Source organism: Siniperca chuatsi, linkage group LG17, assembly GCF_020085105.1.
Source record: "Siniperca chuatsi isolate FFG_IHB_CAS linkage group LG17, ASM2008510v1, whole genome shotgun sequence".
Taxonomy (NCBI): Eukaryota; Metazoa; Chordata; class Actinopteri; order Centrarchiformes; family Sinipercidae; genus Siniperca; species Siniperca chuatsi.
In genome coordinates, this window is record NC_058058.1 from 10,501,631 (window position 1) to 10,522,348 (window position 20,718).

At 37.9% G+C, this 20,718-nt stretch overlaps 1 protein-coding gene across 20 annotated transcripts in view; it reads left to right on the forward strand.

Annotated features, from left to right (window-relative positions):
* Positions 1–351: 351 nt before the first annotated feature.
* Positions 352–20,718, forward strand: part of LOC122863936 (sodium bicarbonate cotransporter 3-like) — a 47,782-nt gene continuing 27,415 nt past the window's right edge. For 8 of the 20 annotated variants that reach the window (XM_044170826.1, XM_044170818.1, XM_044170832.1 and 5 more), the window contains exons 1-2: positions 353–537; positions 18,118–18,199. In XM_044170826.1, coding sequence (XP_044026761.1) covers positions 496–537; positions 18,118–18,199 — 124 coding nt within the window. In that variant the 5' untranslated portion in view covers positions 353–495. Of the gene's footprint in view, positions 538–8,562; positions 8,782–18,117; positions 18,200–20,718 lie in introns of those variants that run through there. The other 12 variants (XM_044170825.1, XM_044170829.1, XM_044170836.1 and 9 more) reach the window with 3 other exon arrangements.

A 20,718-nucleotide genomic window follows, 5' to 3' on the forward strand; every position in this document is an offset into this window, starting at 1 on the left:
GGTGTAGCCTAGATGGAAGTTTGCCAACTGTTTGTCTTTGTCACGAATGAGAATACAGGTATTATTTTACTGCTACTACTACTGTAAAAAAATATCTCTAACAGCATCAACATAGATTAGAATTTAAAAGAAAGTGCAACTTACATTTGAATTGATGGAGGCACAAGTCGTCCCAGAAGAGTTAAAGAGGTTTAAAAATCATAACAAAAAATAAATAAATCCCGCTTGGAACTTTGAGGCGACAAGGCAATAGCCCCCGCCCTCATCGTTACGTTTTTGGATTTGATTGGCTGACAACGCCGGGTATTGAAGGCGAATTGGCAGTCAATCACTGTCAGTCATTTTAGAGGCGTGTCCTTACGGCGACGTTAGGGACAACACAGCCAGTCCTCACAGTTCAGACAAGTGTCACCCGGCCCGGTCTCTTCCACACATCAACTGTAAAAAAAAAAAAAAAAAGAGCTAACGGTATGCAGAAGACCGGCGGCAGGTGAAATGGACGAATCTTTGGAACAAATGAGGCCCCTCTTGAGAACTGTAAGTACCCGCCCAACACAGTTAACCGTTGGCCCACCATTATATTTGTATGGCTCTTTGTCCGTGTTTGCTCCTTGTTTGCCAAGCAGCCGTATAAGTACTAGGGATGCTTGGGAGTCAGATTCAGTGAGGCACCATCCGGCAGCTGCTATTGTTAGCCGGCTTTCTACTTCTGACACGTGGCATGGGTACAAGTTGTTCTCTTGATAAAGTCAGCGAAAGCGTTCATAGTGCTCAAATATATATTTTAAATAAATCTTTTCCCCTGCCCAGTTTTTAAATGTTGTGTTCATCTTCATTTGTTTTCAGATAGTAGCTACTTGCTAACGTTAATGAATTAGCCGGGCACGAGCAGAGTCAAGCCTGTTCAGTGACGTTATTAACGTTATTAACCGTAGTTTAATTAAAAGATGTCCCGTTAGCTGGACATTAGTGTTTGCCCACGCACTTAACTAAAACGTACACATAACCAGATATGATAAGCCTTTAGTGTTGTCTGAGTAAGTTTGACAATAGTTTATAATGCCTGTAATTAATATACGTTAACTTACATAGCTTTCTACCAGCCTTGTCGCATTTCCCCCTCATGTTCAACAGGTTCACTCGTCAGTTACTTGTTAATGTGTCACAGCTAGTCAGTTGATCAGATCTGCTGGAACATTTACAGAAATAAAAGCCTAATTTGCATAACACCTGCGCCTAAAATAGATCAGCTTTCTTGTGTGACATTACAAGTCACGAAATGCTGCTAATTTTACTGTGGGGAAAAATAGACATGGAACTGGGAGAGAAATTATTTTGCACAATATCAGACATGTGAGTTACTGTATAGTAGGTTGCATCTGACAAACTCTCTTCAATGTGATGTTTTAACAGAGCTGTGGGTAAAAGTAGAGACCCACATCCTGTCTGCTGGGTGTAACTATACAGTCACAGATATGATGATGAGCATCAAACACACAGTGGTGTTAACAGGCCCAAAAAAGAAACTGGTTGCAGTGCTAAGTTTAAAATGCACGCTGACTGTCTGACATCAATGCTGGTGTACGGTTGTCCACTACTATGTTTGTGTGTGTGCGCCTAGTATATGTGTGTGCATGCATCTGAGGAAACTTGACCCCTGGCTGCCAAGTGAAAAGGAGATGCTGGATAGCTGCATACTTCTTTCCCAGGTATGGAAGTCAATGCATTCACTGTGACACCAGACTCTTCAGGCAGAAATTCAGCTGCTTCATGTATAATAATGGGCAAATTAACTGTGTACCCATCACAATGTACATCCCAAAGTACAAACCATTGTTAAGTTTTGAGTTGGACATTCAAATAGGGCGTGCATGTTTAAAAAACATGAGACTGGTTTCAACAAGAAACTCTATTTCTAATTCTCTTTTCAGACTTGCTGGTTGACCAACTTTAAAAATGTCACTTTCAAAGTGAAACATTGCTGTCGGGCGTGAACAGTGAGAATCGCATCTAAACTGCAACTGAAGTGTTTTAGAGTCATACCAAGAATAAACACATGCCATGTAATGTCATTGGGTGGTTGTCGTTCAGCTGCCTTTATGCCACAGATGATCATCTCAGGCTGTGTTTGTGGCATTTATTGAGAGCTACTTAGAGGGCTTTGACTTCATGTTTAAGTGACCTGTAGCCTCAGTGTTAGAAATTAGTTGATTGCAATTTTATAACAAAATTATTTTAATGGGCAATTCCTTCTCTGGCTATGTTTTGCATGTTTAACCTCTGCTATGAGTGCTTATTTGCCAAACATTTGGTACCAGTCTAATGGATCGTCTGGTTTCAAACTTTTACCAGAAAAATGGGTTAAATTATTTTGTCTAACTCAGCCTTCATACAAACACATGCTATACCAGTGGTTTAAACATATTGAGATCAATAAATATATAAATATGTATTTTATTCAAAAACAGCAACAAAAAGTAATCATGCGATAATGATATTCAAAACTCTGACAGACATTGCCAAGAGAAGAGGGATTTGTGCGAACTGCTGTTTCACAAGTGAAAGAGGGTTTTAGTCCGGCCAGTGTAGGCTCTATGACCTGGACTATTATTGGCTCAGCACTTACTGCCAGGGTTAGTGAGTGTTTTATGAAGCTTACTCACTGTCTGGCATTGCTTTGAATGGGTAATTACACAGAATGAGCCTCTTTGCCAGTCTGATGGTGCTCAGTTCTGCTATACTATTATGGTAATACGATCAAAATAATTAATTCCTGTAGTACCTAGCTATAGGCTAATTGGCGTACACAACAGAGAGCCTGTTTGTTTATATTGTACCCAATCTACTTTCTGTAAGAATGAAATGTACTTTCAGAAAGTAGAATGCGATTAAACAGTACAACAGGCCACATACTTAAGTGCTTTTTGGAGGCAATGATTAAGTCTACTACATACATTAGAAATTGGCACAGTTATGTGTACCATTGCCCTGTGGTTTGTTTCTGACTCAAAGAAAAATTTCTATTTAATTTAAAGAATTTTTCGAATTTCGCTTGTCCAATGGGAATCTTTTCTAAATACTGTGCATCACATTCACACATTTCAATGCATTTACACTTTGGAGCTGCTCTGTAGAGCTAGAACCTTCCACTGGGGGTGGAGGCCCATCAGCAGTAGCTGTGGAGGTAGGGGAGATTGTCATTCATTTCCTTTAACCACCCATTCAATGCAGCAACATTTGATCACAAGCCTACTTTTCTAGCTAGATTACTGCTGGGAGATCTTTGATTTGAGACCTACTGACTGACTAAAACACTGACATTTTGAAGCTTGTGTGTACAGTGCAATGTCCTAAAAGGTAATTTTATTAATGTAAAAGACAGAAAAGCAGATCAAAGGGCCCAAGATTGTACTAATCTAAATAGTATTATGCCTTTGTTTACCTTTTGTATTTTGAGAGAATTTGAAAGCTCAGCTAATTACAGGAAAACAAGTCATCAACCCCATTATGCTGTTAAGTGTGGTCTGAGTCTTGGTTGGTTGTATATAATGGGAACTTGGTTTTCTGTTGGGTAGTGATATAAACTGGGATGTATAATGGATCTGTGACACTGAGAAGTTAATCTTTGTTCCCTAAGCCTCTTTCTTTTGTGTAAACACTACAGAGGTGCACATGCAACCTTGTGCCAGAAAAATCTTTCTATCCTATCTCACGAGAAGCAGAAATTATAGGATGGCTGTACATATTGATGGATATGTTTAGAGCTGAAGCAATTAGTTAATCAATTATTGAGTTGATAATAATGCAACTATAATAGTTCTAGTCATTTTTCAACAAAAATGTCAGCCATCTCTATCTAGCTTCTAAAATATGAGGATTTGCTGTTTGTTTGTTTTTTGTCTTCTACGATAGTAAGCTTAATATCTTTAGGTTTTGGACTGTTGATCGGCAAAACAAGCAGTTTGATGTCATCATCTTGGGCTTCAAGAAAACGTGATGGGCATGTTTCACTACTTTTGCAGACCAAACAAGTTCCTAGACCAAACAATTAAGAAAAGAATCGGCAGATTCATAGTGAAAAGAATAATTTTCTTGCAGACCTAGATATTGTATATAGATGTATAATGGGTTTAACTTGACACACATTTTCGCGGACAGCATGAAAGCTTACACAGAGCAGTGCATGTTAATACCCCAGTATGCTTCATCAGAACTTCTTGTTGGATGGTCGAAAAACCTTCGGAAACCCCTCCCCCTACACCTTTCTGACGTTGGAATTGGGGGGGCTGTGTCCGCCAATTTCTGTAACTTTCTGAAACTGACAATTGTACATTCACACTCCCTTCACGCACGGTACATTTTTATATTTACACGAGCAAGTTGTTTTCTAGCATAACCTGGCCCTTAATCTCTTGAACACTGTCATGTGGTTTGCATTAGAAGGTACGTGTTTGAAATAATTAGAGTTGCGCCCCTTATATGTTAAATGTACTTAGTATTTTGGTCATGCTGAAGATGAAGAGAGACTGTCAAAATCCCATCCACAGCTTCCCACCACAAGAGATCCACATGATACTTATTTCTTAACACATATACAATATGCTATAGGACAAAATACCAAATGTTACAGAAAACCATCAAAGGAAAACTGTGATGTAGACTATATTTTCGTAATGCAGAACTACTCAACTGTTAAATATATTTAAATTGGTAATTTTAATGTAAGCCGACCACAAAGAACCATGAACAGAGATAAAATGTTTGCCTTGGGTAAAACCTGAATTTAATTACAATTTTCCACAGATTGTTGAGTTTTCCAGTAACAATACTACAAACTAAGGTTCTCAAAAGTAGCGATACTTTGATACTTTTTCAATACCACATGTTTAAAATGATACAATCTCTGTCAATTATACATTTGATAGTATCAGAAGTACCGAAACTAGAAAAAAAACAGATCTACAATCTTTAGATGGCGCTCGGCACGCCCACAGTTTGGAGAAGCAGACAGGAGTACTAGCACGGAAGCTAAGCAATGTACTACTGAGGACCTGAGCAGAAACAACACATATTTTAGCCACCTAAACAAAGCCCCACCTAAAAAAATCAAGATCAGTTTAAGTGTACGCTATATTTAAAATATTTTCACCACCTTACCTTGCCATCAGACAGCCTTTCCAACAAGAAACTCAAGCCTTATATCGCTGTCTCCAAAGCCACCACCAGACTCCTTTGACAAAAACAGTAATTTTACGTTGCAGAACACGAGAGTTGGTTAGAGAAAAGAAATAATACTAAAAGCAATAATAACGACATAAAGAATGTGGGTTGCACTTTATTTTATGGTACACTAATAAGACGTAATAAACCGTACTTTGTATCAAATTAGAAATACTAGAAATAATATGTTCATTATTAGACAGTAAACAGTTATACCCTAATTAGACACCATACACCAAAATTATGTTGTAATTAGAAACCAAATAGGAGATCCTAATACACAATTAGACAACGTTTTACAAGATCATAGTCAAATTAAATCAAATACAATACCATATCATATCCAATATATACTACAGTTAGATGCTATTATACCATTACTAACAAATTATGCTGTAATTAGACACCACATTTAATGTTTCCAACATGGCCTGTGATAGCTTAATTAGACAACACAGGCTGTAATTAGACAAATTTAAAGCCATATTATATTGGACATAATAATCGCACACCTATTAATAGTTCTGGGAGGGTAACAACAAGCGGGAAGTGGTTAGAGGGGAGTTGGGTTGCACTATATGTATGAATGTATTTATTATATATGATATTTATTGGTTTTATTAGGTATATATTTGGGTGTGAAAACTCCCCTCTACCCACTTCCTACTTGTTGTTACCCTCCTGGAACTAATAGTCGGTGTGCAAGCCCCCAGGGAATTCTTTTGCCCGAACACCCTGGGAGGAGGAGAATAGGCAGGTAAGTTTGTGCATGACTTAGACAGATTTCAATTTATTATTACAATTAGCTTAGCATGAGTCTTACATTATACTTTTCAATTAACAAATATTTTGGTAGTTATAAATCAATGAATATTATTTGCTTGTCCACAGGCGAACGATAAGGTGGAACAGCCCAGCGTCCCCGCTGTGAAACACCAGACTCAAGCGAACTGCAATACACAAACAATCAATCAATGAGTACATTTGTTAAAATACCATGTGTGTTTATTTAACCCGTGTACTAATATGCAAATCTGTGCATACATTTTCGATGTTCGTCTTCTAATACTATTTAGGCTACTATTAACAAGAGATCTAGTAACGGCGACCCGTCATTACACCAGTAGGCTACAACTTTAATGTGTGGTTAGTTAGATATATGATTTCATTTTAGTTCACAGTACTGTTCTGTTGTAATGTATGGCATATTAGCCTCAAAGAAAGTCTAATAAGATCTAACAGTGGGATATAAAGATGGATTTCACTTTATTTCACAGTACAGTTCTGTTGTAATGTGTCACATATTAGCCTCTAAGAAAGATCTAACAGTGGGAAATAAAGATGCAATGTCCTGGCAGCGTCCATAATGTTACTGGGGTTAGATAGTGATACGGCATTAAATGGTCTGATGTCTTAACTGGTATGGGAGTAGAGCGTTCATTGAGGAAGGATGTATTGCTATGTATTACTACCTACAAACTCCATGGGACTCTGGAGAGCATCCAGGCTACGAGGGATGTGTGACCAGATGTGACCCGATGTGGTCTGACTTTAGTTTACGGCACAGTTTTTTTCTAATGAGCAACAAATGACCCTGTAAGAAAGTGAAACTGTGTTAACTATAGGCCAAATAAATGTATTGTCCTCTGAGCTCTCTGTGTTTTGTCTGACTATGATAAAGTCTATGTCCGATATGATATGGCATTAAATTCATCTAATTACATCCTGTGTTGTCTAATTAAGCAACCAAAAGCCCATGTTGGCAGCATTAAATGTGGTGTCTAATTACAGCATAATTTGGTATTATAGGTAGAACAGCATCTAACTGTAGCATATTTTGGATCTGATGGTATTGCATTTGATTTAATTAGACTGAGCTTGTAAAATGGTGTCTTATTGTGTAAAATAATGCGACCAGAATGTGTAGGCCTACAAGGCAGGGAAAACATTTAAGAATAGTAATAATAATGTCAGTTACTATTAACATTATTACAATTGTGTTGCTATGTGTTCAGTGACTTTTTCTGTACCAGCACTGTGTGCAGGTTGTTAATAAAACCAAAAGAAAAAAATTATACTAATTTGTGTGCCTAGGACTTTTTTTCTTTTGCCATGGTATTGAAAGGGGTATCATTTGTATCGAAGTTTAAAATTCTGGTATCGTGACAACCTTACTACAAACATGGCTCTGCTTTTCACTGGACGCATGTTATGGCGGCTGTCGTCTGTGGCACACCAGTGCACTGGATGTAACATACAGTGCAGCTTGAAGACATCACCTGGGCTCTGAGTACTTGTTATGGGCCTTTTTTCTAAACTATTTTTTGGTGTTTTATAGACCAAACAATTAATTGAGGAATCTAGAAAATGATTGTCAGATTAATCAATAATAAAAATAATGGTCAGTTGCAGCCACAGTATAAAGTTAAATCTGTAAATTCTTATGCAAATCCTTTTTTACTTAAAGTCAGTTTTATAAACATTTTACTTAAAATAATGGTTTTGCTGCATGATACTAGTGCATATAGTCTTGCTTTTTGTTCAGTCTGCACAAGATCTCAGGTTGTTCAGTCAAATTTGTCTGATACCTCGGCTCAGCCTTTAGATGTCACTCTTTCTGTTTCATTTCATGCACACTTTATGTCCTTCATTACAAGGGTTATCTTAATTTTAGGTTTGGTTTCACCTTTGCCTTTATGGTTTTTGTGGGTAGTCTACTTGGAACTGACTGGCGCTGTTATGAATGCTACGTCCACATGGTATCTCTGGACTGGACCAGGATCCACAGTGTTTCCTTAAATTAAAAATGATTTACTGCTTAGGTTTCAGGAATATGTTCTTTTTGCCCTACTCATGTAACAGTTCTTGTTATGGACAGGAAACAAATGACCCATAGTTCTTTGTAAAATTACAGGTTGTTGACAGACATTTCCAACCTTCAGGCTATGATAAGGATTGTGAATGTCAAAGTCAAAAGCACGTAGGTATTTGGAATCTTAATGAATACGCAGCTATCTGTCCTTTTCAATTCATTGCACCCATTGAGGAATGCCAAGCCCACACGTGTGCTTGTTTCTATTTATCTGTGTTGGGGGTGGGTCTTCATTTGTGACCTGAATACCTCAGCGGGTGAGCATTTGAATGTCCTCCAAATGTGTGTGTGTGTGTGTGTGTGTGTGTGTGTGTGTGTGTGTGTGTATGTCCTCCGTGTGGTGGTGTGTATGTGTGTGTTTTTAGGCTCTTGGCTGGGCAAATGAAATATTCATGGTGGCATGGTGGGATTGGCTGCTGAGCAAAGAGCGGGCTGACAGGGTAAAGCAGAGCACTGTGCGTTCTGAAGCAGCTCACTCCCTCTCTCTCTTCCTCTCTCTGTATATAGAGATGAGTGGAGGAAGAGGGAACAGCCAAGTGCGACAGTGTCTCTGTTAGCGCTTAGCTCACACACGTTCTACAACAGAGATAACCGTCAGAAAGAAGAAACTGGCTAACGTCCCTGCTGCCTTTTGCTTTGATGTTTTAGTCTAAATGGACGAACAGAGCGAAGGGGAGCATGTGCTTACGGTACGTCTGGTCCTGTGTGTGTGTGGTTTTATGTGTGCCTGACTGTCATGGTCTGCACCTGAATAGGATTCAGTGGCTCTGGGTGTGCAGCGTTATTGGTGTGTATTTGTGTTTATATTGGTTTGTCCTCTTGTGTTCTTCTACGGTAGAGTGGAGTAGTGGTCTGTGCTAATGAATGGGGCAGGTGGTCTGTACATTTGACCAGAAGGAAAAAGGCATTGAGGTGTGAGGATGAGGGGGATAAGGTGAAAGAGGGGGTGAGACGCTGTTGCCTCATCGGACATGCCTCTTGAAATGGAAACGTTTCCTTTACTTTTAATCGCCTCAAGGAACAGGAATGAGAGGAAACCGACAGAGACAGTTATGGCTGCTTGAAGGAGCGGGACAAGGAGAACAGGAAGGAAGAGAGGAGAGAGACGAGGAGTGTAAGGGAGAGGAGGATGAAAAATTGGTCTGCCAATGTAGCTGAATCCAAACAAGGTGGCATGCTGTCAGTAGAGATGATGTTTATTGATTTAAATGAAATGAAATTAAATGCTTGTTTCCAGTCAGTCTAGCTAAAAGCACAAAGCGCAAAAATTACTATGCCCAGAATGGGAGCAACGGGCAAGGAGGGACTGTTAAAATCAGGTGCACATATAAAGAGGAAAATATTTGTGAGGCAGAGAGAGGGGATGGTTTCCATCTTTGTGTTTATGTGTGTATGTCTTCAAAGTCTGTGCATGTTTGGGAGTATTGATTACATCCAATGGAGACTATAATTAGTATCTGTTTGTTTTTCATCGTTTCTGCCGAGTGAAAAATCTTCCCAGCTGTTTAAACTATAAGATTAATCTACATCTTCACTCAGGAGAGATGAGATATGGGACACAAGCTTCTGCCTGCCTTCTTAGTTGTGCCCTGTTCGAACGTCGTGAGGCTCTAGGAAGTAAATAATTGAATGGGTAGTCAGCAAAAGTCAGCAAAATATAGCTGCCTGATCAAATTATATAATTATCTCTGTGTTTACGTTTGTTACCCAGCACCTTCTAAGCGCCATAGATGTTTGTGCCTTCTTGAAAAGACTTTGACCAAATTATGTAATACACATAATACATGTACATATAATGTAATGTACATCACTTGGTTAGCAGCCATCTATAATCTCTAATTGTCTGTTTCTATTATCTTTTTGTTTTCAGACATATTTTAATTGGTTACATAATTTGACATTAATTGGCAGTAAATATATGTCAATATTCTCATCCGTAGTATGCAATTGTGAATTTGGCAGTATGAGACAGAGAGATATTCAGTAATCTCAAGGGACAGGTCTCTCACTATGTAACACATCTCTTACGTCAGTCTCCATCGATTGGACCTGGTCCCAGTAAAGCAAGGCTGGCAAAGGACTGAGATTAGAGGGAACCAGGCCTGTTGGCTTGTTGGATGGCTGGTTGTTTCATTCACTGTCTGGTTGGCTAAAGAGGTGTTTGGCTGCTGTGTGGTTAAATCACTGCCACACAAACATACTAACAGAAGTGAGATTAACCTACATGATGTCAATGAATAAGAAAAATACTTTAATGTGTAAAAAAATGCAAAGCTGAAACGATTTGTCGTTTTTAATCGCCCACTACTTTTTGTTAATCGATTTAATCATTTGAGTCATTTGTCAGGCAAAAATGACATTTGCTTGTTCCAGCTTCTCAAATGTGAGAACGTGCTGATTTTATTTGTCTTATATGATATTAAAATTAATATCTATGAGTTATGAACTGTTGCCCGTTTAACAGATTAATTGAGCAAATATTTAAAATAATCATTAGTTGCCCTAAAAAAACAAAACATTAGGCTACTTTTTAAAGTATTGTGTTACTTTGAATATGTGAAGTTACAACCACCACCAAGCTCTTTATGTAAGATATGACTAAAAATTGTAAGGCAGATTTTGGACACAATAACATGAACATCTGTACAACATAATACAGATTAGCACAATAGCAATGCAATAAATAAATTACAGTTTTTTCGAAGACTGTGTCGGAGGTGTTCATTCAACTCTCTGGTAATTATTGAGGCTATACTTGCATTATAGTGTAAGGTATCGTAAAACATTACAATAAAACAGTTTAATACAACACAAAGTCTAGCTCCAACCAATTCCATGGAGTTAGACGTTATGTACGTGTCTTGATGACAAAGACCTCTATATACATGCATTAACAGAATTTCCCAACAAACTACCTTGAACTTGAACATGGGTCATATCACAAGGTTTATGTTATTCTTAGGAAATCCTTGTATAAAGTTCAGTAATGAGTTCAAATGGAATGTCCTTGCTATGGGATGGACACATGGTAAGCCTTGTGTTTACCCTTAAAAGTTTGTGTGAACTGTAAATCCCCACCCCTGCATAAAACCCAGCACAAGCTGCTGGAAAAGCCAGAGAAAATCCTAATATGCAGACACACCAGTACTTTATCCTCCATGGAAACTATAGTGGAGCATTTTATATTTGTTTTGTTATTTCTTTTTTTTAATGTGTCCATGATGTGTTCCCTTTTATACTATCTAAAAAGCACACAATAGGTCTGTGTGTCTTTATTATAAACTTTATTAATTATTGAGCTAGTCACTCTCTCCGATGATCACTCAGAAATGCTTTTTCACCAGTATTAGCCAGCTGCATGAAATGCTGAATTCAAATTGCTGACTGTTTAAAAAAAAAACAACAACAACAAAAAAAAAAACTGCAGCAGATCAACCTGATGTTATTTTGTAGTTTTATAGGCTGCTACCACCTTATTGGCTTCCACCAAAGTATTCTCTCAGTGCCTGCTTCAAAGCAACAAAATTGAACAAATAAAACCAGCATTGTTATTAGAGCCAGACCGATATGGGATTTTTGAGACGGATACGATACCGATTTTAAAGGGGAAACATTCACCGATTACCGATATGGCCGCCGATATAGTGAATTTGTGAGCTTTTCTGTGCAGAATGTGCACTGATTTTGCACTGATATGCCTATGCAAAGGTACTCAGAAGGCTGCTTTCTTAAACAAATAACTTTTTAAAAGAATATTTAAGTTTAATATTCTTTAACATGTTAATATCATATACATTGTCAACCAATTCTAGAATTGAATACTGAGAAAAGAAAGAATAAAATAAAATAAAATAAATAGCTAAATAAACATCAGTACTGTTTAGTATCAGTCACTTGCTGAAGTAGCAGAAAATGCCATGGAAATACTCAAGTAAAGAACAAGTACCTCTAAATTGTACTAAAGTACTAGTTAGATTCCACCACTGCTCTCTACTAAACCACATATTCTCTGACTTACTCTATCAAGTCCTGAGATTCATGCTACAGCTTTGTTCCGATTCTGAACCACTATTTCAGTGGATTGAACTCCAATCAGAAACGCTTTTTTCTTGCTAATCAAAACATGTTATCTGTAGCAATATTTCACTGTTACTATAACGGTCACAAACATTAACTCATGGTTTGCTGCTGCCGAGACCAGAGATAAACAGCACCTCTGCTATAAACGTTCAGGGGAAACATTCAACATATCCGGTGAAAAAACAGGCTCCTGACGTTATTTATTTACTTTCCAGCATTGCATCTCACCAACTAGGTAACAACATAGCGTGAAGTCAACACTTACCAGACTCAAACCACTACCGCATTGTCGTCTGCTGAGCTACAGAATGATGAAGAGATGCTCTGATGTTTACCTTTCAATCTGCTACTGACTGACAAACTATAGCTGGCTAGCTACCTTGCTAACACAACAAACAGTTGTGATAAACATGAGTGACGAGTGGACGACTTTCCAGCAATGTATTTCACAAACAAGTTAGCAACCGTTAGCAACTTACGGTGAACACACCGCTTTGACTCCACTATGTCTGCTCAGCTGTGCACATGACACTCTACTACACGTGCTGTGGTGCTGAGAGTATTGTAGCCATAGTGATGGCCCACATTTCCCAGCATGCACTGCCTAGTGCTTAAAGCAGTTTAAGTTAGCTGCCTTATGTTCAAAAATGCAAATGTTATTTTATCTTTGTGTTTGTAATGTGTCTGTTCAGAACATGGTGGTTTATGTTGGTAGTTGTCATTTTTGTGCTGGTTTATAGTTTTAACCATTAGGGAGATGGCTGTTACATTTCATCACACCAGCTGTATTTTAGTGGTAAGAAATTATATTTTGAGGCCTGATTGTATATTCTTAAATGGTACACTGCCTGCTATGGTAGTGATTTGCACTCTACTGGATAAGCTTTGTGGTGACACTAATGTTTTAACACAATCCTTTCTTTCTGCTTAATGTACCGTAAAGAAAACAGTTATATCAGCCCGTATCGGTTAACATAAATATATTATATATTGTATCGGCTGACTGATAAATCGGTCAGGTTCTAATTGTTATCACCTAGTCTTCACAGTTCATTTTGGCAAATTGTCAATGTATGTTTTGGTGGTGAAGCACTCATATTAATCGTTTAAAATAAAATAATTATAATAACAATAATAATCTTTGGATGTTTTGACACTTTTTCCCACTGTGTTTAACTGGTCAGTATTGGAATCCATTGTAGCCGCCATAAATCAAAGCTGACCACAGCTTCTGCTCTCTGTGAGGAAGCAAACTATAAACTTTTACAGCTACATTTTAAGTCTGTAGGTCAGTGGTTCTCAAACTTTTTCTGTCATGCCCCCCTTCAGAAGCCGAAAAAAGTTAATCTATGCCCCCCTATTTGAGAACCACTGCTAAATAAGTAAGAGCAACTGAGGTCATTTTGGCCACCTTGGTATTGTTAATCTTTTTAAAATCATATTGGACTTCTTATTGTTGTTTGCTGACTGATTTGGTTGGGAGCAGATAAGTTAGAGTGATTGTAAAAATCCCATAACAAGATAGTTAAGGATAAACTGGAAGTAAAGTGTTTAATGTTAGTGATTTATTTTTCCTACAGATGATCACGTATTGTATTATTGTTGTCTGGAAACAGCATTCCCACAAGGCACACGTGAGAAAGAATAGAGGATGACGGAACAGGATTGGAGAACAGAAAGATGAGAAATGATGAAGAGTGACACTTTTTATGGTTTTATTGTGTTGTGACTTGGCAGGTTGCCTGTTGGTGTTGCCTACCTCCTCTTGATTGTCATTTGGAACTCACTCTCTACTCATCTACATTTCTAAAGTGTATTGAGCAAAGCCAGGCAGGGCTTATCCTGCGCCAGACTCCATGCATGCTTTCAGTTCTTCTAAACTCTGACTAGAGGTGACGTTATGTTCCCTGGTGACATCGAGATCAGAATTCCCCATCGTCCTAGACATCTGTTTTGTCAGTGGTAGGGGGAGCAGAATGTGGCGCATCCCATGTGTAATGTTTCTGTCGTGTGGCTGCACACATGTCTCAGTGGACAATGACAGGCCAGTAAACACTGAGCTTACATTCAAGTCCACAGAGTTTTCTGGATTGATCTCATACCATGGTTGTGTTTGAATTCAATGTTACCACCTATCTTTGTATCTTGATCACTATCTGGCATATATTGTGTGGTCTAGTTAGTGTTCTTTTGGTCCAGATCCCCTTAAATATTTTGACCTGCAGGTTTGCTTATCACTCATTAGTTTCAGACAGGTTTGGTGGCATATTTAAAACAAACATCTAGTGGTCACCACTAGACACAAATTACCTCCCTGGATCCAGGAAAGAATACAGTGCTAGGCACATAAAGTCTTCTACTCTGTAGATGCAGACGCATCTGCCTTCTGTCAACAGCCCTCTAGTGATGTCACTTTATGGTAGCTTTTCTTACTCAGCTGGCAATTCTTCTGCCCTCCAAGCCCTCCCCACTGGCAGTGCTCCTGTAGCCCAACCACAGCTGTGCTTTGTGGGCATAATGGCCAATCACCTCCCTGGCCTGTGGACTGTGGGTGATAGACTAGAGGTTTATTTTGGACAAAGCTATGTGACAGGTTGCATCATGTGTTCTTAAATTGTACCAGGCAATGTGGGGTCGAGGGCACAACAGACTAACACGTGCATATACTTCATTAAACAGGCATGACAACAACATGCACATAATACATGATAATGGATGGTCGTATGTAAAGAGGTGTTTATACAGTAAAATTAACAGATTTGTGGAAGTGGTATTTTAGGAAGCTTAAGAATAAGATGGTGCTCATGAAGCAGGAGTAAAACTCAAAAATTTGATCTATTAATTGATTTAAATTTTGTTTCAGAGGTCTTGTTTCATTAAAAGAAAGTGGTATTTACACATCACAAGACATTTAATCTTGTTTTGACAAATACCATTGTTTTACATTTATAGTAAGTTAAAAGGTCGTTTAAATTAAAAATAATTACATTGCACTGCTATCAAAAAATCAAGTGCAGATGTTTGTACTTTGGTAATCTATAAATGTATCAGATAGTGTGACTGATGGACCAAAATGTTAGTTTTCTGTCCTGACTTGATTGCAGCTGCACATGTGTTAGATTTGAAACCCTAGCTAGTATCCTGTCCCTTCCATCACAAATGACCACAAGGAACCAGTCCAGTTTTACTCATCCTTGGTGTGCTGTTGGGGCAAGAACTCCAGTTACTAGAGATAGATTTATGTTTTGCGACTCTCCCTCTCTGCAGCTGAATTATTACCGTTCCTCATCAAGACACTGTCAGAGAGCAACATGGCTCATTATCATGCAAATCCACTAGCAACTGAGAAACACACACAGGCTTACAAGTGCACACACAGACACGATCACAGATGGCAACATTCATGTACGTGGGGTTCTAACAGGAGAATGATTATGGTAATATATTTGTGGAAATCTGAATGGCATTTAAGCCATATTCATAGTAATAAGCCAGTAATGAAACATGGAGAGCAGGAGATGCACATAGAGTGCGTGCTTTCCATCAGAATGAAACTTCAATGTGGTCACTGAAGGTGACTGTCATGTTGGGGTTAAGACACAAGAGGCCCTGATATCATCCACGTATCACGTATCCTTTCAGCATGTGGCTAACATCGTCACCTTTTGTTTCCACTCTCTCCTGCTTGGCAGCAGTGCCTCTCTGTGATTGGTTGAAGGGATTGAAAGGATCCTCCAATTGGGGATTGTGTTGCCTCAAAGTGTTTGTACACGAGGAAGGAGAACAGAACATTTGTAGTTGTTGAACTGCGGTGTCTGATCATACTATATGTAAAAGAATTAATGTTAGATATTTAAAAATTCATAGAAGTGTATATTTTTGATCATTTTCTGAGTTGAAATACACAGAAATGTACGTTTTGTTTCATAACCCGTATTCTGCAACCTGTCCGAACCTGTTATTAAAACATAAGCAGTCAAAAAACTGGACCAAAAGAATGTGTAAGTTAGCTACTATCAGCCATAACTGTCACAAACTACCCCTAATTATGATTAAGGGTATATAGTAGTTCTTACCAGCCTGGCAGTCAGATCCATCATTAGTTCACTGCCACCCTGCGGTATTTATACACCCTATATGAATGTGTGTCAACAATAACCTTTTCCTTCCTGGTCTCAATACATCATGCCTAGTTGAAATACACACACATCATGGAGCCAAGCTGGCCTGACTTCTATTGATTCTCTCTTTGTGGTCTCAGAGGTGCGAAATTTAGTGGTAGACTCACAGTGACTTGTCCCAGCACATTTTGTTCTGTTTTGGCTACATATGCAGCAGTAATTGGAGACAGTTTTTTCCCTTAAATGGTCTGGCACTTAAGGGCATGGAGTCAGGGGACCACTAATAACAAGGTTGGTAATTGGACCAAACTGGGTTTAGGTTAATGAAGTTTATGGTTTTTGTCTGTGTGTGTGTGTGTGTGATGTCTTACACTTCTGTCTTTTTGAGAACCAGTTTTGAGTTTAAAACTGAACAAAGTTTTTCACTTTGGGCTGGTTTAGTTTAAAGGTTAGAGTTAGTATTTAACTCTAACGCTTTAACTTCAGGTTAATTGTTGAGGTTAAGCATGTACTGCCAAAGGTTAAGGCTACTGCTTGGGGCTGGGGAATAAGTGTCCTCACAGGTATAGCAATTGTTTGTGTTTGGGTACTGTAAGGCACTATAATTTGAAAAGGAATATTAATAACATGTACCTTAGCAGCTATGTATCCTGGCAGATTCCTCTCCTCTAATTGGATTTTTCTATCTCTTGATGTTTCCATGACATTGATTTCAGACTAATTATTTTCACTAAGGTCATAACCTCTTTTTTAATAAGTGTAGCCAGCCTCTCAATGTTGCTATGAAACTCGACCTTTATTGCATGGACCATAACAATGAATATATTTTCCGATACAGACTAATTAGTTTGAGGAAAATAGCACATAGATAAACCCTCATGAAGTTCCAATGATACTTTGCTCCATTATAAAGTACTTCAGGTTGTTAAGGAAAACCATCAGTGGTTAATCTACTAGATAAGCTACAGTATGCTGCTCTCACATCTTCTGCCAAATTTAACCTGTTTGTCAGAGTATGTCATTTTGTTCTGGACTACATTTCAAATTAGATGAATTATCACAGTCTACTAATCAATCATTAAACCCAGAGCTATGGAGTGATATGGGGTAAAAATACAAATAGAAAACAAACCTGTACATACCACCAAAACTACAGGGGATTAACATATTTGGAGTGTTAGAATCACTCCTGCCGAGCCAATATTCGCCAAGCTTCTCTGCTTAGTGCCAACACTATTGGAAAAGCTGCAGTTTGATAGAGTCAGGGTCCTTTTCTCTGCCCTGTTAGTTCCCCACATTCTTCTGCTAAAGACTCACTACATCTCTTACTGCCTCACCAACCTATCCTATATCTGCCATTCCTGTTTTCGACAGGTAATGAAGTGAACAAGGTGTCACCAACCCACACTTTGATATCTATTCCTTTGTGATGACGGTCTGTGGATTTCTTAAAGTGGGACTAAAGCTTTAAATATATTTTCTCATTGTTTCTAACATTGTACTTCATTACAGTGATGTTATTGAATGTCTGTTGTGGCTGTTATTATTATCAAATGCAATTCGAAGATGCTTTTAATGTGTTATTTTTCCTGATCTTTCTCGTCCATTGGTGACACTTAAGGGGGAGCAGCTTTTAGTGTCCAGTGAGCTGTATAGATAAGTGACATTACAATACCCCCAAATGTATGACTGTTTAACAAAGGTAAAATCTGATACTGTATATAAAGTTATATAAACCAGTAATATACACTTTTTGGAATAAACAATCAATTTGCCTCTGCCTCTCTCTGTCTCTTTTCCTCTCTCTCCCCCTGTCATTCTCAGGGTCTAGATGAGGAAGCCATAGTTGACCATGGAAAGACCAGCTTCACCACTCACACAAACTATGAAAGTGAAGATTTGGAAAGTAAGTTTAAAGACTGAAATATTTTTCTTGTGACTACGTGCTTTTTTAAGTGTAGTTTCCTCAGCCTGCACACACTAAGTGGAAACGCTTGCTAGTTAGCAAGATTTAGTTGCCCTTTCTGTTTCTATTAAACTAATGCTTTATTTTATTTTCATTCATCCATTCACTTGCTGCGGATCAGGCTAAGTCTGAGACACCAGGCTAGTAAACTTGAGATACTTTCGGCCCTTAGGATTGGATTTTGTTGCTTTTGAAATTTTGTAGTAGGGCTGGCGAATAATTCAGTATTATTGTTTACTGACTTTCAGTATAATCACATTAATGACAATTAATCACAATGATTCTAAGCAAAATGTAATTAAAAGCCAAAGAAATTAGGTGTTGAAGTTTGTGCTTTACATGTGTGAAGAATTTTGTGTTTAACTGCATTGAACATTAAGTGATGTTGAAGAATATTGTGATATTGATTTCTAACTATATATTTTTATAGACCATGTGATTAACTGATTAGTCGATGAATCAAATAAAATAATTGATAAGATCAGATAGTGGATTGAGTGTAACATCTAATGAAGTGTCAGTGCTGTTGACATGTAGAGAAAGTAGCAGCACCATAAATGTTATTACCACTACATTGTCTCCCTCAGGTGTTAGCTACTTGTCCCTCTGTCCTCCCTCCACCAGCTCACTGCGCTTTCTTTATGTGGGTCCACACTTCATATCCTCCATTCAATAAAATCTTATTCTCTCTTTTTGTGACACCCCTGGAGACCTCTGCTTTCTCTCCAACTAAGCTGTCAGGGTTTTTTTTATCTCTATCCTCTTTCATCTTGTGTCTTTTCTCTCTCTTCCTCTTTCCCCCCTTCTCCATCTCTGTTTCTCTCCGTCTGTTCAGCTCATGTGTATGTCGCTTACGCCTTGCTCTGAGTGCTGCATCTTGGTTCAATTCCTCCTGAATTCCCTCTCAAATCAAAGAGAGATGACTCATTTGTGAAATATGAGTAGTGGCAGAGAATGTAGGGTGAAAATAGGGCGTTTATATCTCAGAGCACAGTTCCTGTTTGGCAGGAACAATAATGAGGGGAAGTAGATAAAACATTGGGGAGAAATCAGAGGGGTGAAAAAGTTAAATGTAGTCTGGTTTTCTACAAGTACATTATCTAGAGCACTCAAATGAAATGGAAGGAAATTCTTTGTCTTCTGTCTCAAATGTTAGTGTGTCTGTCTTTTATTTCATTTGTAAAGGACTGGGACTGTGATACTTGTAGGCTTAAATTTTTACAATGTAGCCTATATTTTCATAACATTTCTTGGATTTTTAAATTTAATTTAATATATCGCATTTGGAATTCCATTTATATTATTGTTGTCCTTCTGGGATGAATCTGGGAAGACTTAGTACTTGCTTTGTCGGTTAATTAGCTTTAACTGCTAACAGAGGCAGGAATCTGCTGTGTGTAATGACTGGGCAAAAAATAGGCAGAGGACTTCAAGTAATATGTTTTCCAGTAGAAAATTGTCTAAAATTTGCCCATCAAATTTTATGGTGTTATAGATGGAACCTGTTGTACATGTTATATATAGAACTTTTATTTCTCATTACCTGAAGTGAACATACAATGTGCCAACAATATGGTTTTGGTGTAGATCCAGAATGAGAGAAAATGTAGAAGTTGTGCACATTAAATGTAAATATTCATTGAGTGGTTGTGTCAAAAGAACACGATCAGAAAAACATACAGTACTTTCTTTCAAATAACATGAAATTAATCTTTCTCTTTATCACCTAATTACTGCTACTCTGACTCACTTTGTGTAGTAATACTGAAATTGTGAACTATTCCGTCTTTAATGCTATTTAATCTTTATTATGTTTTCAAAACGCTATTCCTGCGTTCCTGTTTTTCCCAATTTTTCCTTTTTCCAATTTGTCTGTAGGAGGGTGTACAGGAAAGGAATTTTGATATTGATTTTAGAGGGGAAACATTCACCAATTACCGATATGGTGGCCGGCATATTGAATTTTTGAGCTGGAATGAAAACAGACCTTTTCTATGTGGAATGTGCACTGATTTTGCACTGATATGCCTATGCAAAGGTACTCACAAGGCTGCTTTCTTAAACAAATAACGTTATTAAAAGAATATTTAAGTTATATATTCTTTAACATGTTAAATAATTTAACATATACATTGTCAACCAATTCTAGAAATGAATACTGAGAAAATAAAGAATAAATAAAAATAAAATAAATAGCTAAATAAACATTAGTACTGTTCAGTATCAGCCAATTGCTGAAGTAGCAGGAAATGCCATGGAAATACTCAAGTAAAGAACAAGTACCTCTAAATTGTACTAAAGTACTAGTTAGATTCCACCACTGCTCTCTACTAAACCACATATTCTCTGACTTACTCTATCAAGCTCTGAGATTTATGCTACAGCTTTGTTCCGATTCTGAACCACTATTTCAGTGGCTTGAACTCCAATCAGAAACGCTTTTTTGTCTTTTTTCTTAA